The 24,357-nt window shown below is 44.2% G+C and overlaps 2 protein-coding genes across 2 annotated transcripts in view; one reads left to right on the top strand and one right to left on the bottom strand.

The window, feature by feature from the left end:
• Positions 1-1,775: 1,775 nt before the first annotated feature.
• pck1 (phosphoenolpyruvate carboxykinase 1) lies at positions 1,776-6,532 on the top strand. The gene is made up of 10 exons (XM_022758704.1): positions 1,776-1,868; positions 1,967-2,260; positions 3,059-3,243; positions 3,388-3,591; positions 3,697-3,884; positions 3,971-4,133; positions 4,225-4,449; positions 4,686-4,817; positions 4,929-5,024; positions 5,601-6,532. Exons 2-10 carry the CDS (start codon positions 2,037-2,039, stop codon positions 6,056-6,058), a joined length of 1,875 nt encoding a protein of 624 aa, XP_022614425.1. The 5' UTR covers positions 1,776-1,868; positions 1,967-2,036; the 3' UTR covers positions 6,059-6,532.
• Positions 6,533-17,089: 10,557 nt separating this feature from the next.
• Positions 17,090-24,357, bottom strand: part of LOC111231565 (protein TMEPAI-like) — a 28,758-nt gene continuing 21,490 nt past the window's right edge. The window contains exons 2-5 of the mRNA XM_022758711.1: positions 21,627-21,781; positions 20,119-20,169; positions 19,653-20,005; positions 17,090-19,279 (exon numbers count right to left, since the gene is read on the bottom strand). Coding sequence (XP_022614432.1) covers positions 18,964-19,279; positions 19,653-20,005; positions 20,119-20,169; positions 21,627-21,781 — 875 coding nt within the window. The 3' untranslated portion in view covers positions 17,090-18,963. The remainder of the gene's footprint in view (positions 19,280-19,652; positions 20,006-20,118; positions 20,170-21,626; positions 21,782-24,357) is intronic.

Here is a 24,357-nt window from a genome sequence, read left to right as displayed (position 1 = left end):
CTCTTCTTCTTCTGCAGGATTAAATGTACGGAGGCCTGGAGAGCTCACACACTGTCTCAGGTCTCCGTATGAGTCAGAGCTCAGTCACACCTGCTCAGTTTTAAACACCACAGAAGAAGAAAAAGGTTTGTTTTCAGAAAAAACATCCAAACTTCATTAAAACTGCTCAGCTCACACAAACTGGTCGACTCTGTTTAACTCCAACAGCAGTTTCATTTAGTTTTATACATTATATTCATATGAATTAACTTTGTATTTACTTTATTTTCTGTAAAGCGTCTTTGAATGCACCTATAAATAAAATGTTTCAGTCTTTATTAGGAGCTTGAAATGAAACAAATCTGCAGACGGAACATTTTAAACAACAAGGCAAAAACTATTATTAACTAAATATTAGGTAAATTAAAATAAAACTAATTGAACTTCTTTTGATGGAGACAATGGATGAAAACTAAACAGTTCATATCTCACTGTCTGTGCATCAGAACGTCTGTCTCTGTCTCAAGTTTAGATTCTTAAATCGTCATGATTTGTACTAACGAAGAAAACAACACGTTTCCTGTGAACTCACACAGCTCACTCTGTTCTCCTCTCTGTCTTTTATATCTACGTCAGGAGCAAGATAAGTTCTCAGAAAGAATAGATCTGTAGCTTCTAGAGAAGCAAGATGCAGAATGACTCAGGGACATGATGTTGGGTTAAAACCTAAATAATATCTTAATGTTCAGACCATGTTCTTCCTTCAGAACAAAGAAGCTAAAAGCTGCTGTGACGAGATATTATCTGTTTTTATATTGTTTCCTTATTATGATCTTTACTTCTATTTTTCATCCTTGTTTTATTTCTTTAAGTGAATGTGCTGTACATATACACTTAATCAGTTAAAACTGGTCCATCATCATTACAATTCAACTTTTACCCACACACACACACACACACACACACACACACACACACACTCCCCTAGCTGACCTCTGACCACACCAGGGCGAGCCCCTGTCCCTCAGCCAATAAGGAGGAGATCTGTCCACGTCACACCTCGGCTTGACGCTGTCCAACCCTGAACTTATAGCACTGAGCAAAGAGGGTCAAAGGTCACCTGCAGCTGCTGCAGGAGGACGGAGAGGAAGAGGGAGACAGAATTAATCAATAAAAAATATCTGTGTCTCTCTCTCTGTCTGTCTCTCTGTCTTTCTCTCTCTGTCTTTCTCTCTCTCTCTGTGTCTCTCTCTGTCTCTCTCTCTGTCTCTCTCTCTCTCTGTCTCTCTCTCTCTCTGTCTCTCTCTCTGTCTCTCTCTGTCTCTCTCTCTCTGTCTCTCTCTCTGTCTCTCTCTCTCTGTCTTTCTCTCTCTCTCTGTCTCTCTCTCTCTCTCTCTCTGTCTCTCTCTCTGTCTCTGTCTCTCTCTCTGTCTCTCTCTCTCTCTTTCTGTCTCTCTCTCTCTGTCTCTCTCTCTCTGTCTCTCTCTCTCTGTCTCTCTCTCTCTCTGTCTGTCTCTCTCTCTGTCTCTCTCTCTCTCTCTCTCTCTCTGTCTCTCTCTGTCTCTCTCTCTGTCTCTCTCTCTCTCTGTCTCTCTCTCTCTGTCTCTCCCTCTCTCTCTCTCTCTCTCTCAATGATTCACCTCTGGTCTGTAACTCTGTGTTTTTCAGATCTACAGGGAAGAACAGGTTCATGTAAATAACCCCTCCCCCCTCCTCCCCCCTCCCCGCCTCTTGTGGGATATCCCAGGGTATAAAAGGAGCGAACCCTGTGCAGCTGATACAACAGACCAGAGAGAGAACAGTGGTGAACTGTCCTGAGAACAGCTGACAGACCCTGATCAGCTGATGAGGCCAAGCTGCAGCTCTGTGCTCCAGACCAACTCCTGAAGGTAACCTCACGCTGCCTCATGAAACGATGAAATGTAACAGCTCAAAAAGAAGGTATTTAAAATCTTTTCTTTTCCTTCCTCTTCCTCTCTGCTTCTAGACCTCCTCTCTTCTTCTTCTTCTTCTTCTTCTCTCTCTCTCAGCTCGCTCTCCCTCCAGACGCCTCCGCCATGCCTCCTCAGCTCCAGTCCCAGAACCAGAGCGGACCCAAGATCCTGCAGGGCGACCTCAGCGCCCTCAGCCCGGCCGTCAGGGAGTTCGTGGACACCAACGTGACCCTATGTCAGCCCGACGCCCTGCACGTCTGCGACGGCTCCGACGAGGAGAACCGAGCCATCCTGACCCAGCTGGAGGAGCAGGGGATGATCAGGAGGCTGCGCAAATATGAGAACTGGTGGGTGGATGTGGCTTCAGTGTCGGAGGGTCAGAGGTTTGATAAGAGCGACTGTTTCCAGGTGATAGTCTGATCCTAGGTCAGCTCAGAACCAGGTCTGAGGTGGTCACTGTGCAGACTGTTGTTGTTCAAGACTGTTACATCAGACAGTTAAAGGTCGACATGCTCACAAACCAGTCAGACCAGCCGGTTCAGGCAGAGCTCACCTGTTCACCTGTTCACCTGCAGCTGTCACAAACATGTGCTCAACCGCTGCAGAATCAACAAACAGATCAGTGGTTGATGTAAAAGATGTAATTATAAAAGAATTTAAATATAAATGATCTTTTGGGATCTTTTGAAAATAAATTCTCTTTAAAAAACATTAAAAAAGTTGAAAAACTTCACTGTCATTAAAGTCTGAAGACGACACTGTTATAACGTGTGTGTGTGTGTGTGTGTGTGTGTGTGTGTGTGTGTGTGTGTGTGATCAACAGAAAACATTCACAGTCATTTTGATCTATGCAAACTTATTTATGTATAAGATTAACTTTACATTCAAATGTTACTGCAACATAAATGTAAGAGTTTATAGAAAACTTTGATCATTGCCAATTAATTTCAAACTGATTGATCGAGGATGAAGAGATTTTCCAGACACGACATCAAATTAGCTCCAAAGCTTTTATTTAGATTTTCTCCCACCAGAAAAATCATTTTGATGTTGTATTATATTAACGTACAGATGATTACATTTAAATTGTGAAATGACCACGTGTTAAACTAAAACATCTACACTTCCCCCTCCTCCTCCTGCAGCTGGTTGGCGAGGACCGACCCGAGGGACGTGGCTCGTGTGGAGAGTAAGACGGTGATTGTGACCCAGGAACAGAGGGACACGGTGCCCACGCCGCTGGGAGGAGGAGTCAGTCAGCTGGGCCGCTGGATGTCCCCGGAGGAGTTGGACAAAGCCATGACTCAGCGGTTCCCGGGCTGCATGAAAGGTACCACAGAGACCGGGTCCAGGTCTGATCCAGTTCGGACCGAGTTCCTGTAAAACTCTGATGATGTAAATTTGGACTTTCACATTAAAAGAGAATCAGTTTTCAGAGTCATGGTTGACTTCACGTGATCGTCTCTGTCCTCAGGTCGGACCATGTATGTGATTCCCTTCAGCATGGGTCCCGTGGGTTCCCCCCTCTCCAAGATCGGAGTGGAGCTGACCGACTCGCCCTACGTGGTCGCCAGTATGAGGGTGATGACCCGGATGGGGAAGGCCGTGCTGTCCGCTCTGGGAAACGGCGAGTTCGTCCGTTGTCTGCACTCGGTCGGCTGTCCTCTGCCACTCAAAAGTACGTCCGCAACGCCGGCGACCTGATGCTACTTTTAGCATTAGCTGATGAATACATTTTGTCTGTCAAAATACAATTGAACCCATTTCCTGTTTCCACCCTCAGAGCCGCTGGTGAACAACTGGCCCTGTAACCCCGAGCAGACGTTGATCGCCCACATCCCGGACCACCGGCAGATCGTCTCGTTCGGCAGCGGTTACGGAGGAAACTCCCTCCTGGGAAAGAAGTGCTTCGCCCTGCGCATCGCCTCACGCATCGCCAAGGAGGAGGGCTGGCTGGCCGAGCACATGCTGGTGAGGAAAACCACCCGTCCATCCAAAAGTCAGAGTAGGTAACACTAACCTAACCCTAACCCTGACCACGTGTTTCCTGTGTTCAGATCCTGGGCGTCACCAACCCTGCGGGGGAGAAGAAGTACATGGCGGCGGCGTTCCCCAGCGCCTGCGGGAAAACAAACCTGGCCATGCTCTGCCCCACGCTGCCGGGCTGGAAGGTCGAGTGCGTGGGCGACGACATCGCCTGGATGAAGTTTGACGACCAAGGTGAGAGACGGAAGTTGAACTTGACATCAGAGACATTAAAACTTTATTAACAATGACACAAACTGACAGGACTCTTCTTCGTCTTTGTCAGGAAACCTCCGCGCCATCAACCCAGAGAATGGCTTCTTTGGCGTTGCACCCGGCACCTCGGCCAAAACCAACCCCAACGCCATGGCAACCATCGTCAAGAACACCCTCTTCACCAACGTGGCGGAGACCAGCGACGGCGGTGTGTACTGGGAGGGAATGGATCAGTCGCTGCCGGAGGAAGTCACCATCACGTCCTGGAAGAACAAACCCTGGAGCTCGGAGGATGGTGCGAGATTTTTTCATTAGTTAAGAAACAGAAAAGGAACCAAGTCGAGGTTGAAGACGTTGGTTTGAGTCAATAGTTTCTACTTTCTGAAACAAAAACTCAAAAATCTTCTTACTGAATTAAACCGATTCTTCAGTTTATTTTAGAGAGCAGTTTTAATTCATGAGATAGTCGGAGGTCTGTGCGTCATGGAGAACGTCACTAACTTACCTCCCTGCCTTGGTCTCTCTCTCCAGGTGAACCCTGTGCTCATCCCAACTCTCGTTTCTGCACTCCGGCCGGTCAGTGCCCCATCATCGACCCGCTGTGGGAATCCCCAGAGGGAGTCCCCATCGAGGCCGTCATCTTCGGAGGCCGCAGACCAGAAGGTGAGAGGGAAAACAGAGAAACCAGAGCAGTGGTAGAGGACGAGTTACAGTGGATTCAGATAAGAGAGAGGAGAAGATATAAATCTGATTTATGACTGTGTTTCCTGTCAGGTGTCCCTCTGGTGTACGAGGCCTTCAGCTGGCAGCACGGAGTGTTTGTCGGAGCGGCCATGAGATCGGAGGCCACGGCTGCAGCTGAACACAAAGGTCAGTGACCTTCAGTTGACCAGTTACTGTCCATTTGTTTTTCCACCATTGAATCAGCTCAGAAACCTGCCCCTAGGAATTAATGTCCCAGGGGCACCTACAGTTTTACTAAAGTCTGACACTTGGTTGAATTTCTCCTTAGCTGAGGGAGTTACTTCAGGTTGTTGCTGCAGAGCAGCTGAAGACACAGCTGAGGAAAGAGGAGTGAGCTGATCAAACCAGAAACTGATGCCGATCAAATCTATAGACACAAATCAACAAATCAATTTCTCTGGTTGAGGCTCCATGCGGTTCTTCTGAATGTGTTGCAGATAAGATCCAATCAGAGGAGCCTTTAGTAGTTTTCTTTCAACGGTTTAAGTGACTTTAAGTGATTCCTTCAGTATAAGACCAAGATCAGGAGAACACCTTCAATACTTCATGAACATTTTAAGGAAACTTTACGTGGAAGACTTAAGGGTGTTTTTATTCTAAGGAAGCTTTAACTCAGACTTTAAGACAAATCTTAACTTAAGGTGTTCTGCTGAACTGGCCCCCGATCCTCACCTGTCCTCTGTCTGCTCTTCTTTTCTCCAGGTAAGGTGATCATGCACGACCCGTTCGCCATGCGTCCGTTCTTCGGCTACAACTTCGGACAGTATCTCTCTCACTGGCTGAGCATGGCCGACCGCCCCGGCGCCAAACTCCCCAAGATCTTCCACGTCAACTGGTTCCGCAAGAGCCCGACCGCCGGCTTCCTGTGGCCCGGCTTCGGTGACAACATCCGCGTTCTGGACTGGATGTTCAGGCGGGTGAACGGCGAGGCCGGCGCCATGCCCTCCGCCGTGGGATACCTGCCGTGCGGCAACTCCCTGAACCTCCAGGGTCTGCAGGAACACGTGGACCTGGACCAGCTGTTCTCCCTGGACCAGGAGTTCTGGCAGAGGGAGGTGGAGGAGGTGAGGAAGTACTTCACCACGCAGGTGAACGACGACCTGCCCAACGAGATGGCGCGACAGCTGGACCTCCTGCAGCAGAGGGTGAAGCAGATGTAGAGCAGGAACTCGTCTGTAGAACAACATCAGAAAATCTAGAAGAGAAATGTAATGATTCTGAAGAATATCTCGTGGTTGTTTTACTGAGCGTCTCTTTTTATTAGAGACTTCTGATATTTTTCACTTTTTTAAATCGACTGTTGGTTATCGAGATGTTCGAGATGATTCTCCTGTTAAATCTGTCCCAGGTGAAGCTCATGAACTGGTAGGAATAGAAGATGAACACATTCCTCACTCACTGATGCTGTGAATAGGATTGTTTCCTGTCTGTCTTCTCACATGCTGCTGCAGCGGCACAGTGTTTAAACTATTTAATAAGTTATTATGAATCACACTGTCCTGACAGAGAGAGCGAGTCCAGCTCCTGTGACGTTTGACCTCTCACATGTTTTCTGTTCCTGTCGTATTTTATGTTTTAATTTATTTTTATACAGTTTGTTTCTGTTTTAATCTTCAGCCCCCGACGAGGGAGACATTCATAATAAAGATATTTAAACTGATCAGTGATTCAGCTTCATTTTTCCTGGTTGTTCTTGTTGTTTTGTGAAACAGTCATGTGACTGGAGCAGCACGTCACAGTTAGTTTACCTGCTTTGTTTCAGTTCCTGGATTCCTGTGGGATCATGATGATGTTATTTGATTCCTTAGACACTCACCAGTCTAACACTGCTGCTTGACAAAAACCAAAGACATGAGTACGGTCTGTCATGAGGCTTTTATTATAAAGTGACCAAATGAAAACCGGTTTAGTTTCCAGTTAATAGTCAATACATCATTAAAATATCCAATGTTTTTACCTATGAGATAAAAAGAGGCCAGTCATGTATTTTCACAACAGTACTGTTGTATTGTAAGAAACTATGAGAAGGCCGACTGACAAAATGACGACTCCGTACCTTTGAAGCAGTCGTGAAGTTTGTTTGAAGTGTGTTTATTTTTTCTAGTTTACTGCCTGGCTATGAACTCCTAACCAATGAGTGAGCCAGCTGACGTTTTCTGTGCCGAGAGACAACCACAAAAAAAGAAAAACGAAAAATCTGATTGGACAACTCTATTTTCATGGTTTCAGCCTCATATCTGAAGCTGCTATAGCTAGCAGCCAAGACAAGCGCACGGACTTAGTCCTAACCGCAGCGGCCGAGGGTTTGAATCCGAACCCTCGGCCATTTGCTGCATGTCATCCCCTCGCTCTCTCTCCCTGACTTTCCTGTGTTCATTTCACTGTACTATCAAATTTAAAACAGTTCTGAGGACAGCTCCAACCTAATAACTCCTAAAACGTATAAAACAAAACAGGGTGACCAGATGTTCCCGTTTCCAGGGACAAGCCACCAAAAACATTTAGTCCCCGTTTTATCAGTTTATGACATGAAGACTCCTGAATATCTGAAACATCTTAACGTTTGTATCGTCTTCCCTTCGACCGTAAAACTTTTGTTCTCCGATTTTACACTTTCTTTTGGAATTTCATTTTCAGTAAACCTCATTTACAGAAATATATCTTGTTTTTCAGTAAAACAAAAACTAAATTCTGAATTATTTTGACTAAAGTTACAACCGGAGAACGTGTTGATGGATTATCACAGACAGGTGTATGTCAGAATTTAGAAACCGTTTCCATACTGTGACCCACTGTAGTGGAGTGAAAACCACAGATGCTAGAAATTTGAATAAAACACCCAAAATTCAATGAAAATATTGATCATTAATTACATTTGCAAAATGTATAGTAAGGAACCATCCATGTGATTTTCAGGTGAAAGAAAAATCTGATTTCTGATATAAAAACATTTGAAAACAGATCAAACTTCCCTGTAACTGTGTTGAGGGCCCAGACACACACTCACGCTCTAATTCTCTTTTACATTAATTCACATGAGGCGAGGACGTCTGAACTCCTGAACCACAGGACCTGAGACTGAGGCTTCATGAGGCCACATGCTTCTGTCCCAAGGTGCACTGCAGCTCTTATGTAAGACATGAAGATAAAGACGGGGATTGAAGTTAATCATCACACACTGGTTTTTTACACTATCCAAGTCCTGAGTTGATAAACCACAGACTGCACTGCTGCTGCTGCTGCTGCTGGAACCGTGTTCTGGCCACAGCTGTGAGGCAGAGCAAAGGCTCCGTACAGCTGCTAAAAGATTATTGGCCTATTAAACTGACATGACTTTGTACTGGGCTGATCAGATGTCCTTAGTAGGTAAAAAATGAGTTCTGTTGAATCGTCTATTGATGTATTGTTTTGACAGGGACAGGTAATCCATCAGTTAGTGTTAAAATGCCGAGCTGTGTGCAGCAACAGGCTGTAAGAACAAGAAAATCGGATCCGTCTTTTCTTTCCCAAAGGATGCAGGGAGGAAAGTCTAGACAGGATAGATTTTAATATTAGCTACTGTCACATTTCATGCCAGTTGCCTTCGCTTGAGGGAGGGATTGAGGAACAACACCCACTTAGGAGACCGGAGCTGTGTCCCACTTCATACCATTGGCGCTGCCTGTAATGCGGCATCTTCTCTATAGAGGATTTTGGTTGTTTGTTTTCTGGCTACAAAATGGGAGATGAGAGAATATGAGAGAAAAATCTCTCACATTGATTAAATGACAGATGTTGTTTCTACAGCAACAAGAGAACAAACCTCTTTACAGTCACATAATCATAAAACCTGTTGAAATGATCTGACAGTTAAATAATAATAATTGTTTCTAGAGATAATAACCTACTTCCAAACAAAAACAAATTCAGTAACATTTACATTTTATTTCTAATTTCTGATTTTATTAAAGTGATTGATAGAAAATGAAACGATTTGATCACAGGAAAAAGGAAGAGAAGAAGCACATTGTATTTCAGTTTGTTCTCACTATCTCACGGACACAAGATTAACTTCTTAGTAGAAGAAGAAGTCTTTGTTCAGATGAAGGAATTATGGGAAGTGGAGTCCTGAGGACGGTGTTCGTACAGAGTGTGTGTGTCCTCTACATGTGGTGTCGACCTTGTACAGTGTGTTAGTCTCTCTCTCTGTGACTGAACCTTCATACGTTCCTGTTGTTTGTCTGATTCTCAGAGACAATGATTTACTGACGACCACGCGACGCCTGAATGCAACTGTTCTCTAAAGCTCATAATCCAGAGTCACACCTTCACTGTGTCTTCACTAACTCTTTCACCTGCAGGTTATTTGTTCATCTATAAAGACGTTTCAACACTGAAGCTCGACCGACGCTTTCAAACATGTTCCACTGACTTTATTCCACAAAGGTTTGTAGTCTTTACGTCTTTCTTTACGTTTGGACGGTCCAGCTGCCGACCAGGACCTCCGTCCAGTCCACCTGTGCGCTCACCTGGAAATCACCTGTGAGCAAGAAGGAGCAGAAACACAGTGTGATGATGAAGTCAAACGTGTCCATGTCTGTAAAGTGAGAAACTCTGACTCAGTGAAATCAGCAGTTTCTGGTTCATGACAATAACCATAGAAGAAGAAAAGGAATATAAACATAAACAAGCTGCAGAAAGCTAAAATAGAAAAATAAAATAATTAACAATAAAATATTTACAATGAAAGTGTGAAAAGAATATATGATAGTTTCTAGTTGGAGAGTTTCAGATGTGTGACTGTGCTCTGGTTATCAGCTGTTTATCAGCTGATTGATAAACTATCACAGCTGTTATCAGTGTAACGTTCTGTTCTAATGACTCGATTCAACATCAAGGAAATATCCTTTACAACAACGTCTGGGTCAAAGGTCAAAGGTTTATATCCTCTGTAGAAATTACTGGAGTTTATTTGTTTTTACCTTTTCATATTTATTATATATTTCATATATTCCTTCCTCCCTTCCTTCCCTGTCTCCTTCCTTCCTTCTTCCCTTCATGGTGAACTCGTACTGAGAGACACATGTTGAAACACCAGGTGTCATTATTTTATCTATAACTTATCACTGATGACATCACTGATGACATCACTGATGACATCACTGTCAAATGGAAAAAGCAAAAAACAAAGAAGAGACGTACAGAGGGGACGACAAGACCGTCAGAGGTTATCAGCTGTGTGTGTGTGTGTGTGTGTGTGTGTGTGTGTGTGTGTGTGTGTGTGTGTGTGTGTGTGTGTGTGTGTGTGTGTGTGTGTGATCAGGGAAAGGGAAAGGAGATCCAGGTTCATTAAATCACATCGACCCACTTTCTTCCCGCGTCAGTAACTGATGAAACGTTGTCCGACTGCCAGCTGTGCCGTAGGACAGACAGACAGGCTGATAGCGGAGAGACAGACAGGTGCTACAGTGACAGGTGAGATAACCTGTGTGACCTCACTGAGGTGAGCGCTGACGTAGGAACTGGCGCCGGCAGGAACGAGAGCGAGTCACTGGAATCTGATCGATACCTGACGCAGAGCCAGAGATCAGCTGACGCTCACCGGTCCTCTCTCCAGGCTGATCCCGAGTCAGTCCACACGAGTCCGAGTCCGGTCTCACGCTGCTCCTCCAGCTCACTTTCACCTGGAGGTGATGAGTCTGTTTCCAGGTGTGATCCAGGTAAAACATCTGTATCTGTCACAGACTAACAGCTGATACCAGACGTCCTCTCTCCACTCACTCTGTGGCTCCTTTCCTTACCTCCTTCACTCCTTTCCTTCCCTCCTTCCTTCCTTACCTCCTTCACTCCTTCCTTTCCTTCACTCCCTTCCTTCACTCCTTCCTTTCTTTCAGTCCTTCCCTCCTTCACTCCTTGCCTTTCCTCCTTACCTCCTTCCTTTCCTTCCTTTCCTTCCCTTCCTTCCTTCCTTTCCTTATTTTCTCTTTGTTTCCAGAAAGTTTTATAAGAGCCACTGAATTCTGAATGTTTGTTATATACAGTATCATATCATATCATATCATATTATATTATATTATGTCATATCATATCATATTATATTATATCATATCATATCATATCATATCATATTATATTATATTATATTATTATATTATCATATTATATCATATCATATCATATCATATCATATCATATCATATCATATTATATATTTCTTACTTTTGTATGACACATTTCACACACGTTGAATGTCCCTGTAGAGAAATGTGACGTCTGTTCAGATTTAAATTCAAATGCACAAATAAATATCACATAATCAAAAATCAATATATAAATCTGTTTTCATAACGTTAAAAATGTGAAGAAGCAAAACATGAAAAAATATTAAAGTGTTGTTGCAGTGGTTCCCAACCTGAGGCGATAAATCATTTACAAACTGACTGTGATTATAAATGTTGATAAAACTAAACGATTGTTGTTTTGTTTTCTGATGGTAAATGACATTAATGTCCATCACTGATGATCATGTAACAGAGCACACACACACACACACACACACACACACACACACTCACTGGCTTTAGTAAAGAGCTCCACCTGCTGGAGGCTGCTTGACGTTACACAGGTTTCTGTCTGTGATAAAAATGTAAAATGATGATGATGTTTAATTAAGGAGGAACTTCCTGTTCCACTGAAGATTTGACTGATGAGCTTTTAAAACAGCGAGTCACTGCTCCTCAGAGCATCACTGATGTATATGAGCTTACATGAATATAGACGTGTCTGATGTTCTTTGTTGCTCATTATAAATGTGAACACATTATTAATGAATATTACAGGATCTCCTGTGAGATGGAGAAATGAACTGTTCTTTAAAAACACAGTAAAGTGTAGTTTCATAATTCATCTCAAATCATAAATAAAGACGCAACAGGAAACCTTCATCACTTTACAGACGAAGAGACGACTCAATCAATAATCAATAAATCAACTACAGAAGAGACAGGAACATATTTATAAAGGTTTTATTGGTTTTAAATTGAAGGCTAACTGAAATGTGTCGATTCAAACCAAGTTCTGTGACAACAACAACAAACCAATGATCTTCAGTTTGAAACAAACAGTGAAGAAAATAAGAACAAACCCAGCAACACGAAGACGACCCATATAAATAAAAATAAACCGTTTTAATACACAAGCAAATATTATCATTGAGAATAAGTAGGCCTCTATATAACTGAGCCATGCTGTGACAGGAAACAGGTCTGGACCTGGACCTTCAGAACCAGGTTCATCTGTGGAGGAGTGAAAGAGTTAATCTGAGTTCCTGTGCTTTCTACCTGGTCCTGATCTGGTCTTCAGATCTCTCTCTGGACCAGGTTCATGGAGGATCCCGACCAGGTGACATGATGCAGGTGAAGTGGACGACAGGTGGAAGACTTCTACAATAGTCTCTCTCACACACACACACACACACACACACACACACACACACACACACACACACACACACACACACTTTTAAAGTTTGAGTTTGTTCTAGTCTGTTTTTGAGTTTCAAAGTTCCTGAACCAAGAAAACAACGGTGGATCAACACGTTCGTCACAGACAGGAAAGCTCATGTCTGAGTTCAGGATGATTCCTTCTTTGGAAACGTCTTGATCCTGTGAACAAAAACCTGCCAGTGTGTTTACAGGAGCAGATTCTTTATCTCACACACACACACACACACACACACACACACACACACACACACACACACACACACACACACACACACACACACACACAGCGTCTCTCAGGCTGCGTTCCATTAAAGTCAGATGTGAAAGAATCCCAGCTGCTTCTTTAAAGCAGCTGTTTGTGAGTTTTTGCTATTGCTACATAGCTAACGTTAGCATTAAGAGCTAACAGAAGAAACGTTGCCCCTTTAACTTTTAGGATTTTCTTAAACTTTCAAACACTGTCACTATCCAGGAAGTTAGCTGCTGAACTCCAGCTTTAGCAACATGATGAGTTTAAGGTCCTGTTATTTTACAAACACAACTTCAGTGGTCGTTTACAAAACCTCTGACTTTCTGACGTCTCTGGAACGCAGCACGAAAAACCTGCTGAGCTGGATCTGAAAATATTCTGCAAAACTAGTTCATAAATATGGAAGTTCATTCATGCCAAAAAGTATATAGATACAAATAATAAATAGTAAATCTCGTAGAAGAAGAAAAGTTAAAAAGATAAAAAACAAAAGTTAAAAAGATAAAATTAAAAAATACTAAAATAGAGAAAAATAAATAGGAAATCTCATCATTTTGACTCAAACTTTGTGTCCATGTAAAACTGTAAAAAACTAAAACAAACATTAAAAACAAACAATAAAAACTCAAAGGAAACAGGAAGTTCTTTTCAAGTTAAAACGTTAAACTTTGAGTCTCGGTGAGTAAACATTTTTTGGCATGAATGGGCTTCCATACTTCATGTCCGTGTTGGAGCAGTAAGAATTTGTCTTTATATTTCGTCCGACAGAGACAGAGAGTTTGAGGACAGATGACGTCTCCGTGGAGCCCGGGCTCCAGAAGGCACATGAGTAGACGCTGGACCGGGTCTGGAGACAGGATGATTAGGGGGGTAGAAGACCAAGGACCAGGACCAGGACCAGGACCAGGACCAGGACCACATGTTTATATGAACAGAAGAAGTCAGTACTTGAACTTGTGACACACTTTGAACTAGAAAGGGCACTTAGAAGCAGAAGTACATGTTCTTGTATTTACAGCAGCTTCTGTGTGTGTGTGTGTGTGTGTGTGTGTGTGTGTGTGTGTGTTAGGTAGTTTCACTCTCAGTCGGTTTTACAAATGAAATCAATAAAGTTTTGTTGATGGATTGACAATAAATCGACCTTGTTTGTTCTCAAGTGAATAAACAACAACAATAAAAACAACATTGATCACTACGTTAAAAGACTAATATTATCAAAAAGGCAAATAGTAGGTGTGTATTGCAACGCTCTCTGCGGCATCACTATCAAAACATCTTCATCATCATCATCCTCAATCTCATCGTCATCCAATCATCATCATCATCACCATCATGTGAGGCGGTAAGGAGGCGTGGCCGGGGATGATTGACAGCCCGAGCTGGCCACTCACATTTAGCCCGTCTCAGCACAGGCAGGCACACATGTAACCACATAGCAACAACAACAAACCATGAACGTTTCCACGGAGACCCAACGACAGCCGGCCAATGGCAGCGAGGGGGCCGGCCTGAGAGGAGCTCTGTCATTGGATGGCAGGCGTCTCTAAGGAACAGGTAGAGCTTGTTCAGATAGGAAGAGGGAGGGTGTGTGTGTGTGTGTGTGTGTGTGTGTGTGTGTGTGTGGTCCACAATGAGAGAAAAAATGTACGTGGATGAATGAGAGTGCACCTGTGTGTGTGGAAGGTCTGGTTCTGTGTGTGTGTGTTTAGTTTTAGTCTAGACAGCTGGAGGTCTTTCCCAGGACACTTGGTTTATTATTAACACTTTCGTTGCTCTGGGAGACGTCGTCCTCTGACTTTATAAAAACTGCTGCTGCTGTTAGTTCATGTGTTAACTAACTAACTAACTAACTAACTAACTAACTAACTAACACTCACACTGTCTTAAAGCAAAGACAAACATGTGACCAGTTCACAGAACACTCAGGTCTGTCTTCTGACGGTGTCACATGTAGAACCAGTAATCATCTGGTTCTGGTTCCTCCTGGTTCTGTTCAGGCTCCGTTCAGGTGACAAAGGAACAGTTCCACATTTAAAATGATGTGTTGATTTGTTCATTTGTTTAGTTGCTGAGAGTCAGATGATCAGATTGATGCCATTCTCTTGTCTGTGCAGCAGGAGAGCTAACTGTGCTAACTTAGCTTAGCACAAAGACTGGAAAACAAAGTTAAACTGTTAGCTTAGCTCTGCCCAGTTAGCTAACTGTGCTAACTTATTCGCTTATACCTGATTCGCTAACATAAAACATTACAAATACCTTGTACATGGTTTCTATGTGAAGGAGAGAGAGTGCAGGTGAGACACACCTCAACGTGCTGCTAGAGTCAGGCTAGCTGTTTCCTACTGTTTCCAGTCTTGATGCTAAGCTAAGTTAGCCAGCTGCTGCTGGTAACTTCACATTTACTGTGCAGACAAGATAAACATGGACTCGAACATGACCCAGAACCAGAACCAGGACCAGGACCAGAACCAGAACCAGGACCAGGACCAGGAACAGTGTGTGTCTGTGTGTCTGTGTGTGTGTGTGTGTGTGTGTGTGTGTGTGTGTGTGTGTGTGTGTGTGTGTGTGTCTGTGTGTGTGTGTTTCCCTCTTCCTCTTGTCTGTTTTTATATCGTCAGTCAGCGTGACTTTCCCTGAAGCCAGTTTCATTTATCAATTATTATTAATTATTGATCACTGTCATTAGTTTGTGATCAGGACCGTCCAGTCTCCTCATACCCGCTGCAAACCCTCCACAACAGGAACCAGAACCACGTCAGAACGGGACCACCCGGTCCAGACACCAGAGTCAGAGAGGGGGAGGGAGGAGGGGGGAGGAGGGGGGGTAAATAAATTAAAGTCACTTTGGGACCAGGCTCATAATCTCATAACGAGGTGAAAGGTGATTAATGCTTTGATTGATCTGATCATCACTGCTTTGGGTCAAGAGATTAATTTCCTCATGATTTGTTTTTCTTCAAGTGGTCGTCATGGAAACGACAGAGACAGGGGGGGGGGTCACAGCATCTGGTCATGAATCTTCTCTTTGTCTTAGTTACAGGGTTTTAATCTGACGACATGTTCATGTCTCAAAGCATGAACTGACTTCCTGTTTACACCTGATGACATCACTAACAGCTGTTTTGAAGGTTTATACAGAGATCTACACATCTGGATAAAAAATATTCATTCATTCATTCATTCATTTTCTACCGCTTATCCTCTAGTAGGGTCGCGGGGGGGCTGGAGCCTATCCCAGCATCCTTTCGGGCGAGAGGCGGGGTACACCCTGGACAGGTCGCCAGTCCATCGCAGGGCAAACACACAGAGACAAACAACCATTCACTCTCACAGTCACACCTACGGTCAATTTAGAGTCTCCAATCAGCCTAGTCCCCATTTGCATGTCTTTGGACTGTGGGAGGAAGCCGGAGAACCCGGAGAGAACCCACACAGGCACGGGGAGAACATGCAAACTCATAAAAAATATTAACGTATTTAAATCCTACAAAATAAAAATGTCTAATTGTTGTTTTATGTTGATGTCATCAAAATATAAAAAAATAATGTGTGTGAGTGAGAGAAGACAAAGGAAGTCAGACCCCCCCCCTCTGGCTGCAGTGTGGTTTACTGCCTGTGGAGGGCGCTGTTGCATAAAGACTGGACTCTCAGAGCTCAGGGACGAAGGATCCTTCCTCCGTCACCTGCACGTTGCCATAGCGACAACACGAGACGAGCTGCTTTTAACACTCGTGTCACTTTTCAACACTTCAGCGTGTCTAGTTTATCACAACTCGCCTCGTGCTGCGTTCAACGCAAAGACTTCTGCTCCGACACCGAAACACACAAGGAGAAGACTGAAAGGACAGAACGTCCTGGACTACGGTGGCCCTGAGAGCTCAACACTGCAGCTTCAGAAACACCTTCATCCGTTGGACACGAGCTGTAAATACACAACCACCGACGGAACGATGACGTCAGCGATCGACGATCGTCAGAACGATCGATGACTGCTCATGTCTGTGAAAATGTCGAGACGATATTTGACTTGTTTCCCTTTAATATAGTTACTTATTATTTATAGTATTAAATTAATATTAAATTTAATTTGCCTGCAACATTTTACCATAACCATATATTACCATGGCAACACGCCATAAAAACGAAACGCAGCGTAATGAAACATAACGTAACATAACGTTAAGTAACACAACGTAGCGATGAAATGAAACAAAACAAACAGAAACATAACGAAACAAAGCGTTGACGATGACGTCAGACAGGGCGTCAATCAGACTACGGTAATGATCACACAACCCTAACGGAAGTGTTTCCAGGGGACGCTAAAGAGTGATGCACCAGGCTGGGACGCACTTCTTATTCAGTGCTTTGAACTTCAAGAGTCACAAAGCATTCAACAACAATTGCGTCCCAGCCTGGTGCATCACTCTTTAGCGTCCCCTGGAAACACTTCCTGTTGTGTGGTGAGTATCTGCAGCTCGTGTCAAACTGATGGAGAAGTTGTTTGTGTTTTAGCTGCAGTGAGTTGAGCTCTCAGGGCCACCGTACTCCACCCCGAGGTTTGAGGTTTTGGAGTCGAAGTCTGTCCGTCTCTTAAATGTGTCTCTGAAGGTCGGACAGTTCCACGTCCAGATGTTGGACTGGGGTTTCAACGTCGCGCTGACAGACGGACGATTGTTGTCTCAGTCCTGGTGCAGTAAAGTGCTGAGAGACGCCCGCAAGAGAGAGAGACCACCACAGAGAGTGTGTGTGAGTGTGTGAGTGTGTCCACAGCAGTGCACAGTCAGGACCTGTAGACCTGGTTTCTTCGGTGTCACCGAGTCTACGTCTTTTTCCCGCCCCCTCTCTTTCTCTCTTTCTCTCTCTCTCTTCACATTCAAATAAAACTCAGCAGGATTCAGTCTAACTCAGCTTCTTCCTGCTTTTACATTACACTTCGTCCTGATTGGTTCAGACGTTTGTTTGACGTCACAAACTCTGATTAACGTGAACAAACTCGTGTGTGCTTGACTTGTTTGGTCGAGGTAGTGACAACCTGCTTTGGGATTGGCTAACGATTCGGCCAATAGGATGAGAGAGTGAGATAGAGAGAGACAGAGCGACGAGCAGAGCTTCTGATTGGGCCTCACAGGTAATCGATACTAACTCGTGATTGGCTCGCGGGACTCGGACGTTTTGCATAAACCAGGATTTGTTCTTACCCCCCCTGTGGTGTCAGGTCTCTCTCTCTCTGTTCATGCCAACAGACAGAGCCCCTTCACAATAAAAGTCTCTCTCACACGTTCCATCTGCTCATACTTAAAAAATAGTGCAATTCTTTTCAGCAATTATATAAATAACTCTAAATTCGTGCTTTTAAGTTCGCTCTCACTTTGCATACATGTGTGTATATAAACTCCATTTGTAACGTATATACAGGCCGACATGTACGCAGCAACATGTTCCACGTGGACGTTGGCACCCCAACACATTACAGATGTTCCTCTAAAACTAGACGACATAAAAACAACAGAAAAAAACTGATAAGAATCATTTAGTTTAGAAAAATACCCTCGACCTTCTCTACGTTCTCTCCTCCGTCATATTGCAGATTCTTCTTCTTCTTCTTCTTCTTCTTCTTCTGGGGTGAACAGTCTCCAACTTTGTGCAAAACCTTCTTCAGAAAACATAAAAATAAAAAGGAGGATTTCAGCGACGACTCCTGCGCCAGTCGGTCGACATAAGGCAGAAAAGTTTAGCTCAAGGACCATTAGCTCTGTGCTACATCTAGTTTCAGATAGCGCTAACTACACCTAAACTCTGTCTGTGCTAACGTGCTAACGTGCTAACGACACGGCTGAAGCCTGGAGCAGGAGCCGCTGCTGCTGGACTGAGTCGAAGCAGCGACGGTGGATTATCACTAAAAACAAAAACCTGGAAGAACCAGAGACACGTCTGATGTTCCTGTGAGCGCCAGACAAACAAACAAACAACAAACAAACAAAAGGTTCTAGAGAGACAAACAGAACAAGTAAATATTTATATTGAGTGAAGTTTGATCAGCCTGATGGAGGAGGGGGGAGGGGGAGGTCCTCCCTCTCCGCCCTCTGACCTCCTCCTCTGACATCATCATCTGTCCATCTGAAGCGCTCCTCAGACAGGAAGTAGGAAGCTGTGGAACAGGAAGTACCAGGCGTGCTCCTGCAGGAGCGACGTGGTCTCCAGGTGTTCTTACCTGACGTGCTGCTGCCTCCCCGCCCCAGCCCAGACGCTGTCAGCCACAACTACAGCCGACCAATCAGAGCGGGCGTTACCGTTGTTCCCGCGGGCCGGGACAGGGGGGGCAGTGCCGTCACACCTGCTGGGGCTTCTGGGATTTCTCTTTCGTGTTCCTTGCGTTCCTGTTGTCCACACTTCCTGGCTGCTGAGGCGGCGGAGGTCGGAGCAGGCCGTGTATGAGCGAGGACGGCGGCGCCTGTGAGGGTGGTACAGTCCGATGGGTGTGGCCGGAGCTCAGGGACGTCGGGTGGTAGTAGTGCCCGATCACCTCGCTGTACGCCGGGGGAGCTCCCTCCACTCCGGTCCCCTGCTTCTGCTGCCGGGACAAGGCCTCCTGGGCCTCCAGCACACTGACGCCTGAGTGGACGCTGGGGGGAGGGGCCTGCAGACTGAGAGAAAACAACAAGGTAAACACTGACTGAGGGAGCAGGTGGTCAAAGGTCAAAGGTCACAGTGACCTCAGAAAACATGATTTAGGCCTTGTGACATGATATCTCCAGGGACTTTACATTTACATTTACATTTACACATGGTCTTTGGTCAAAGGTCAAAGGTCAAGATCAGTGTGACCTCACAAAACACTTTTTAGCCATTCCTCTAGCCTTGACTCATATTTGATATTTTCTCTGACTGTGGAGAAACAGGACGAGACCTGGAACTAATCTGTGTGGCGGAGGGATACGACCACGACGAGGTGGTTCTAGTTTTACAGTAGCGTGGGGGGGGGGCTATAGACTACAGGTGACTGTGTGGTGTAGTTACCTGGCCTGCAGACAGGAGTTGGAGGGGTCGAGGGGGTGGGAGTCGAACACCGTCCGGTTGGGCGGGGCTCTGACCGACTCGCGGTTCAGCTCCATCTGCTGCTCCGGGTCTCGGAGCTGCAGGGTGCAGGGGCCCTGGTAGGGCGGGGGCTCCTCCCCGTCTGAGAGGGAGATGGTGGGGGGCAGGTCGATGAGGCTCTGGGGCAGGTAGGGGTACGTGGGCTGGAAGCGACTCGGGGCGTAGGTGTGCTGGAAGCGCTGAGACTGGAGGGGGGGGGGCTGCGACTGAGGCTCCCGCTGAAGGTAGGAGGGGTGGACCCCTCGGTCCGGGGATCGGGGGTTATACACCTGGTGCTGAGGGAGGGATGACATCACGTCACTGCTGATGTCATCATGAGTCTAACGTCACAGATCTGATAGAAACATGAGTATTGATGAAATCATGAACCTGATCACTGATCACTCACCTCACTCAGACCACTGCTGGTCCCATCAGAGGACCACAGACCCCCCCCCTCCTGAGAGAGACAGAGGGAGAGATGTTAACAAGATTTATTTCATTTATATATGCAAGTTAATTACAACAACAAACATTTAGAAATCTATATGTTTATGTGTTTCTTATTAATTAATCTCAGTCTTTTGGACTGTTTATAATATCAACATATATTCATGTAACATACGTCTGTAATATAAATATACATACAGGGTTCATATATAATTTTGACCTATATGTTTTTATTTTGTATGTTTTATTTTATATGTAGATATATAATATTTCCATATGGTCTGAGTCACTTTGATTTAAACCATTTAATGTTTAGACTGTTTACACCTATTCTCTTTGTGCTCTGTCAATAAAGTTGATTGAAATAAAACTGTAGTGGAGAACATGGAAACTTTATACTCTTCACCACTGTTCATATATATTTTTATTTTTTATTGCACCTCTGAGTGAATGATCAAAACTAACACGTTAAACTCTTTGACTTTCTGCTGCACTTCCCTCTGTGTCCACCAGAGCGCTCCCTGCTGCAGAGCACTTCCTGTTCACCGCAGTGTTTGAAGCTGCTCCCTCTGCAACATCTTCATTCTCACATTCACAACGTCTTTAATCTAAATATTCCAATAGATCAGGACAAACTGCAACAACCACATCAGGTTATTTTTCTATATTGCACACATTGTGTTGTATATGTTATTGTATATAGCGTTCTAATTCGTCTCATTTATTTTAGATTCTGTTTCTATTCTGATTTTATTTTTTATTTATTTTATTTACATTATATTATATTTTCTTATATTATATTATATGTGTGAATGTTGCTGTATAAATGAACCTGACTCCTAGTTCTGTGTGTGTGTGTGTGTGTGAGTGCGCACGCATTTATGCCTCATCCTTTACTCATATCTAATTTGTAGACTGAAGCCCCACACACACACACACACACACACACACACACACACACACACACACACACACACACACACACACACACACAGTAGCAGGTGATTCACAAGTGAAGTCATATGTTTGAAGAAGCCTCAGGTGTAAGACACTGTGTGTGTGTGTGTGTGTGTGTGTGTGTGTGTGTGTGTGTGTGTGTGTGTGGTCACGAGCAGCCCCCCTAATGAAGAATTGAGTCATGTGTTAGCGTTAGCGTTAGCCTGCAGCAGAGTCTCCTCAGTGATCACATGTCACTCAGCTCCTCACAGAAATCACTGGAAACATTAAACAGCTGTTGTTTAAATAAAGTTCATCATTTCTTTGTCTCTGTTTAATTTACTTCATGTGGTAAAAGAGCTGGACTCTTTTATTTATGACTTTTGACTCAATAAAAGCAGCTGTTCGTATGTGACTGTCTCTATTTGCTCCACATGTTTAAACATGTTTAAATATGTTACGTATTTACATTATATGTATTGAAATGTCCACGTTGGAAACAGGCCAGGTGTACAGGTGTGTGTGACTCACGTTGGCCAGTGGCAGGTGTCTCCTGCGTGTGGGGGCGTGTCTGGAGAGGAGCGAGCGTGCTGATAGGCGGTAGTGGTTGAGCAGACAGGTGATGACCACCACCATCACCATCATCACCACCACGATCACCAGGATCTGGACGAACTCCAGTTGGGCTGCACAGACACAGAGATGGAGGTCGTCATGGTTACCACAAGTCAGCCTGTGACATCAGAGGCTTCATCTCCCCTGATGATGTCACAGTGATGTTATCATGTTTTTTTTTAAGTTATAAGACAGTTACAATCAGAGACTTTATTCAACAGCTAGCTCGTAGCTTTCATAAAGTGGCAGTTAGCACAGCTGTGTGTGAGCAGATGAACACGCATCACACTGTTTCTATGAAGCTGAATTTAAACATGTCGCGGCGGCGGCAGCTGTTCTAATGTGGTTTTTATTTCCCTGAAGCTTCAGTTACAGAACAGATTGAATCAGTTCAGATCCTCCAACACAGACTCAGGACACAGTGTACTGGCTGTGGCTGTCAGCTGATACTGGTAATCAATCAATCACAACAGAACAAGTGATCTCTACCAGACAGAACAGTTTCCCCTGTTGTAATTAAAAGACACTGTTTGGCCTCCATATGTCACAGGCCTGACTTCAGGTGGGACGGGAAACAGCTGCTTGTTTTGTCCAAAACACAAAAAAACTTAAAGTGAAACCAAGAGAAGCAGCAAATAAGAAGAAATCAATAATACATCTATTGATCTATTGATTCACTGACTTATTGACTCAGTATTTGATAGAAAATAAACAACAAACAGCAGGTGACAGAGTTTCAGACACACACACACACACACACACACACACACACACACACACACACACACACACACACACACACACACACACACAGACACACACACACACACACAGACAGGGGAAGCTTTGTTTAGAGACAGTCTGCTTGAACCCCCCTTCACACACACACACTTTTTCTCACAGGGAGCAGACAGAGGTCAGGGCCAAGTCAGAGAGAGGAACACACACACACACACACACACACACACACACACACACACACACACACACACACACACACACACACACACAGAGCTCACACCAGTTCTCCCAGTCGTCTGAGGTTCCTCTGACCAGTTATTACACAACAGGAAGTGACACAGAGACAGTCACTCATCGTGACCTTTAATGACCTTTAATGAACAGGTAAGTTCCTCATGACACACCTGTTTCACCTGTAGTTCACCTGACACCTGACCTCACAACAACACAGGAACACACCATATACAACACACTGCTCCACACTGTTAGACTGGGTTAGACCGGGTTAACACCAGTCCATTTCCTGGGTTTATGAGGAACCAGTTGAACCAGTTGAACCAGTCACCACCGTGACCTTTCTAAGGTTCTTACAGTGCCAACACCACAGACCTGTGAGTGACCCTCAGAGCTGAACACCTGGATCAGGTCTGAGTCCACGTCACTGATAAACTTTCACAATAAAAGTCCAGCTCGACTCCAAACATCTGGACCGACTGCGACCTGATCAAATCCTCAGTCTTCATTCTTTTGTCACAACACTGAGTCTCCACCTTTCTATTCAAGACATTTACATTTTAAATAATGTTTCAGTCACAAACAATGTCTGATAACTGATCAATAATCCTTATAACTATCGATACAGCCATCACTTTGTCTGTTTATTCTCAGGAGGAAACAAGACAAGAAGATCCTCTGACGAGTCTGATCCAACATCTCACAGCTTTTAAACATTGACATCAACAGACCTGAAGATAAAAACCTGATGTTAATAACTGACAAATAAACTTATATTATATTTCCTGTAGAAACCAGCGAGCTTTATTAACTAATTAACAACATAAATAAAACTGATGAACTCGTTAGTCAAAGACATTTTCACTCAAATCAATGACTGATCTGCTGCTACTGTTTTTCTTTTATTTAAATATCTAATTAAATTAATTTCACATTATTATATCATTTATCTTTTTTTAGTATCTGATTTTGTCAAGTTGCAGTTTTTCTTTCTTTGTCACTTTGCTGCTATAACACTGAAAATATCCTCCATGTGAGACTGATGAAGGACCATCTTGTCTTTTCTTTTATCTTTCCTTTATATTTTCTTTTCTTTTCTTGTGTTTTCTTCACGTCTGAGCAGCTGAATCCAGCTCATCGTTGATGTTCGTTCACAGCTCGTCATCAAATGAATGAACTAATAGTTTCAGACAAATTCACTGAGCTCAGAAAACATCCAATAAAAAAAAACTACAGTAACCTGAAGATTGATGAGCGATCAGCGATCAGAGATCATTGATCAGTGATCAGAGAGGAACTCACCACACAGTTGTGTCTGGACACAGTTGTCATGGATGTGCGGCTGCATGACGTCGTCTCTGTTTTTACTCCAGTGGTTAAAACATGAAGAAGTTTCAAACTAAAATAACAAAACAAAAAGGAACTAAAAGTAAAATCCAGACTCAGACTCAGACTCAGACTCAGACTCAGACTCAGACTCTGGATCCAGACTACATGTCCTGACGCCCTGATGCTCCTCACCGTGTGTGTGTCCTCTCCGGCCGACACACACACTCTGAGCCTGCTCTCAGCTTTGTCTGCAACTTTTTCTCACACACATTCCCACACTGTCCACACACACTCACACACACTGAGGAAACAGCTGACCAGACCCTCCCCCCCCCCCCCTTTC

This window comes from Seriola dumerili, unplaced genomic scaffold (genome assembly GCF_002260705.1).
Source record: "Seriola dumerili isolate Sdu_G_001 unplaced genomic scaffold, Sdu_1.0 BDQW01000306.1, whole genome shotgun sequence".
Lineage (NCBI taxonomy): Eukaryota > Metazoa > Chordata > Actinopteri > Carangiformes > Carangidae > Seriola > Seriola dumerili.
Note: the sequence above shows the minus strand (reverse complement) of the source record. Positions and strands in the feature narration are given on the sequence as shown.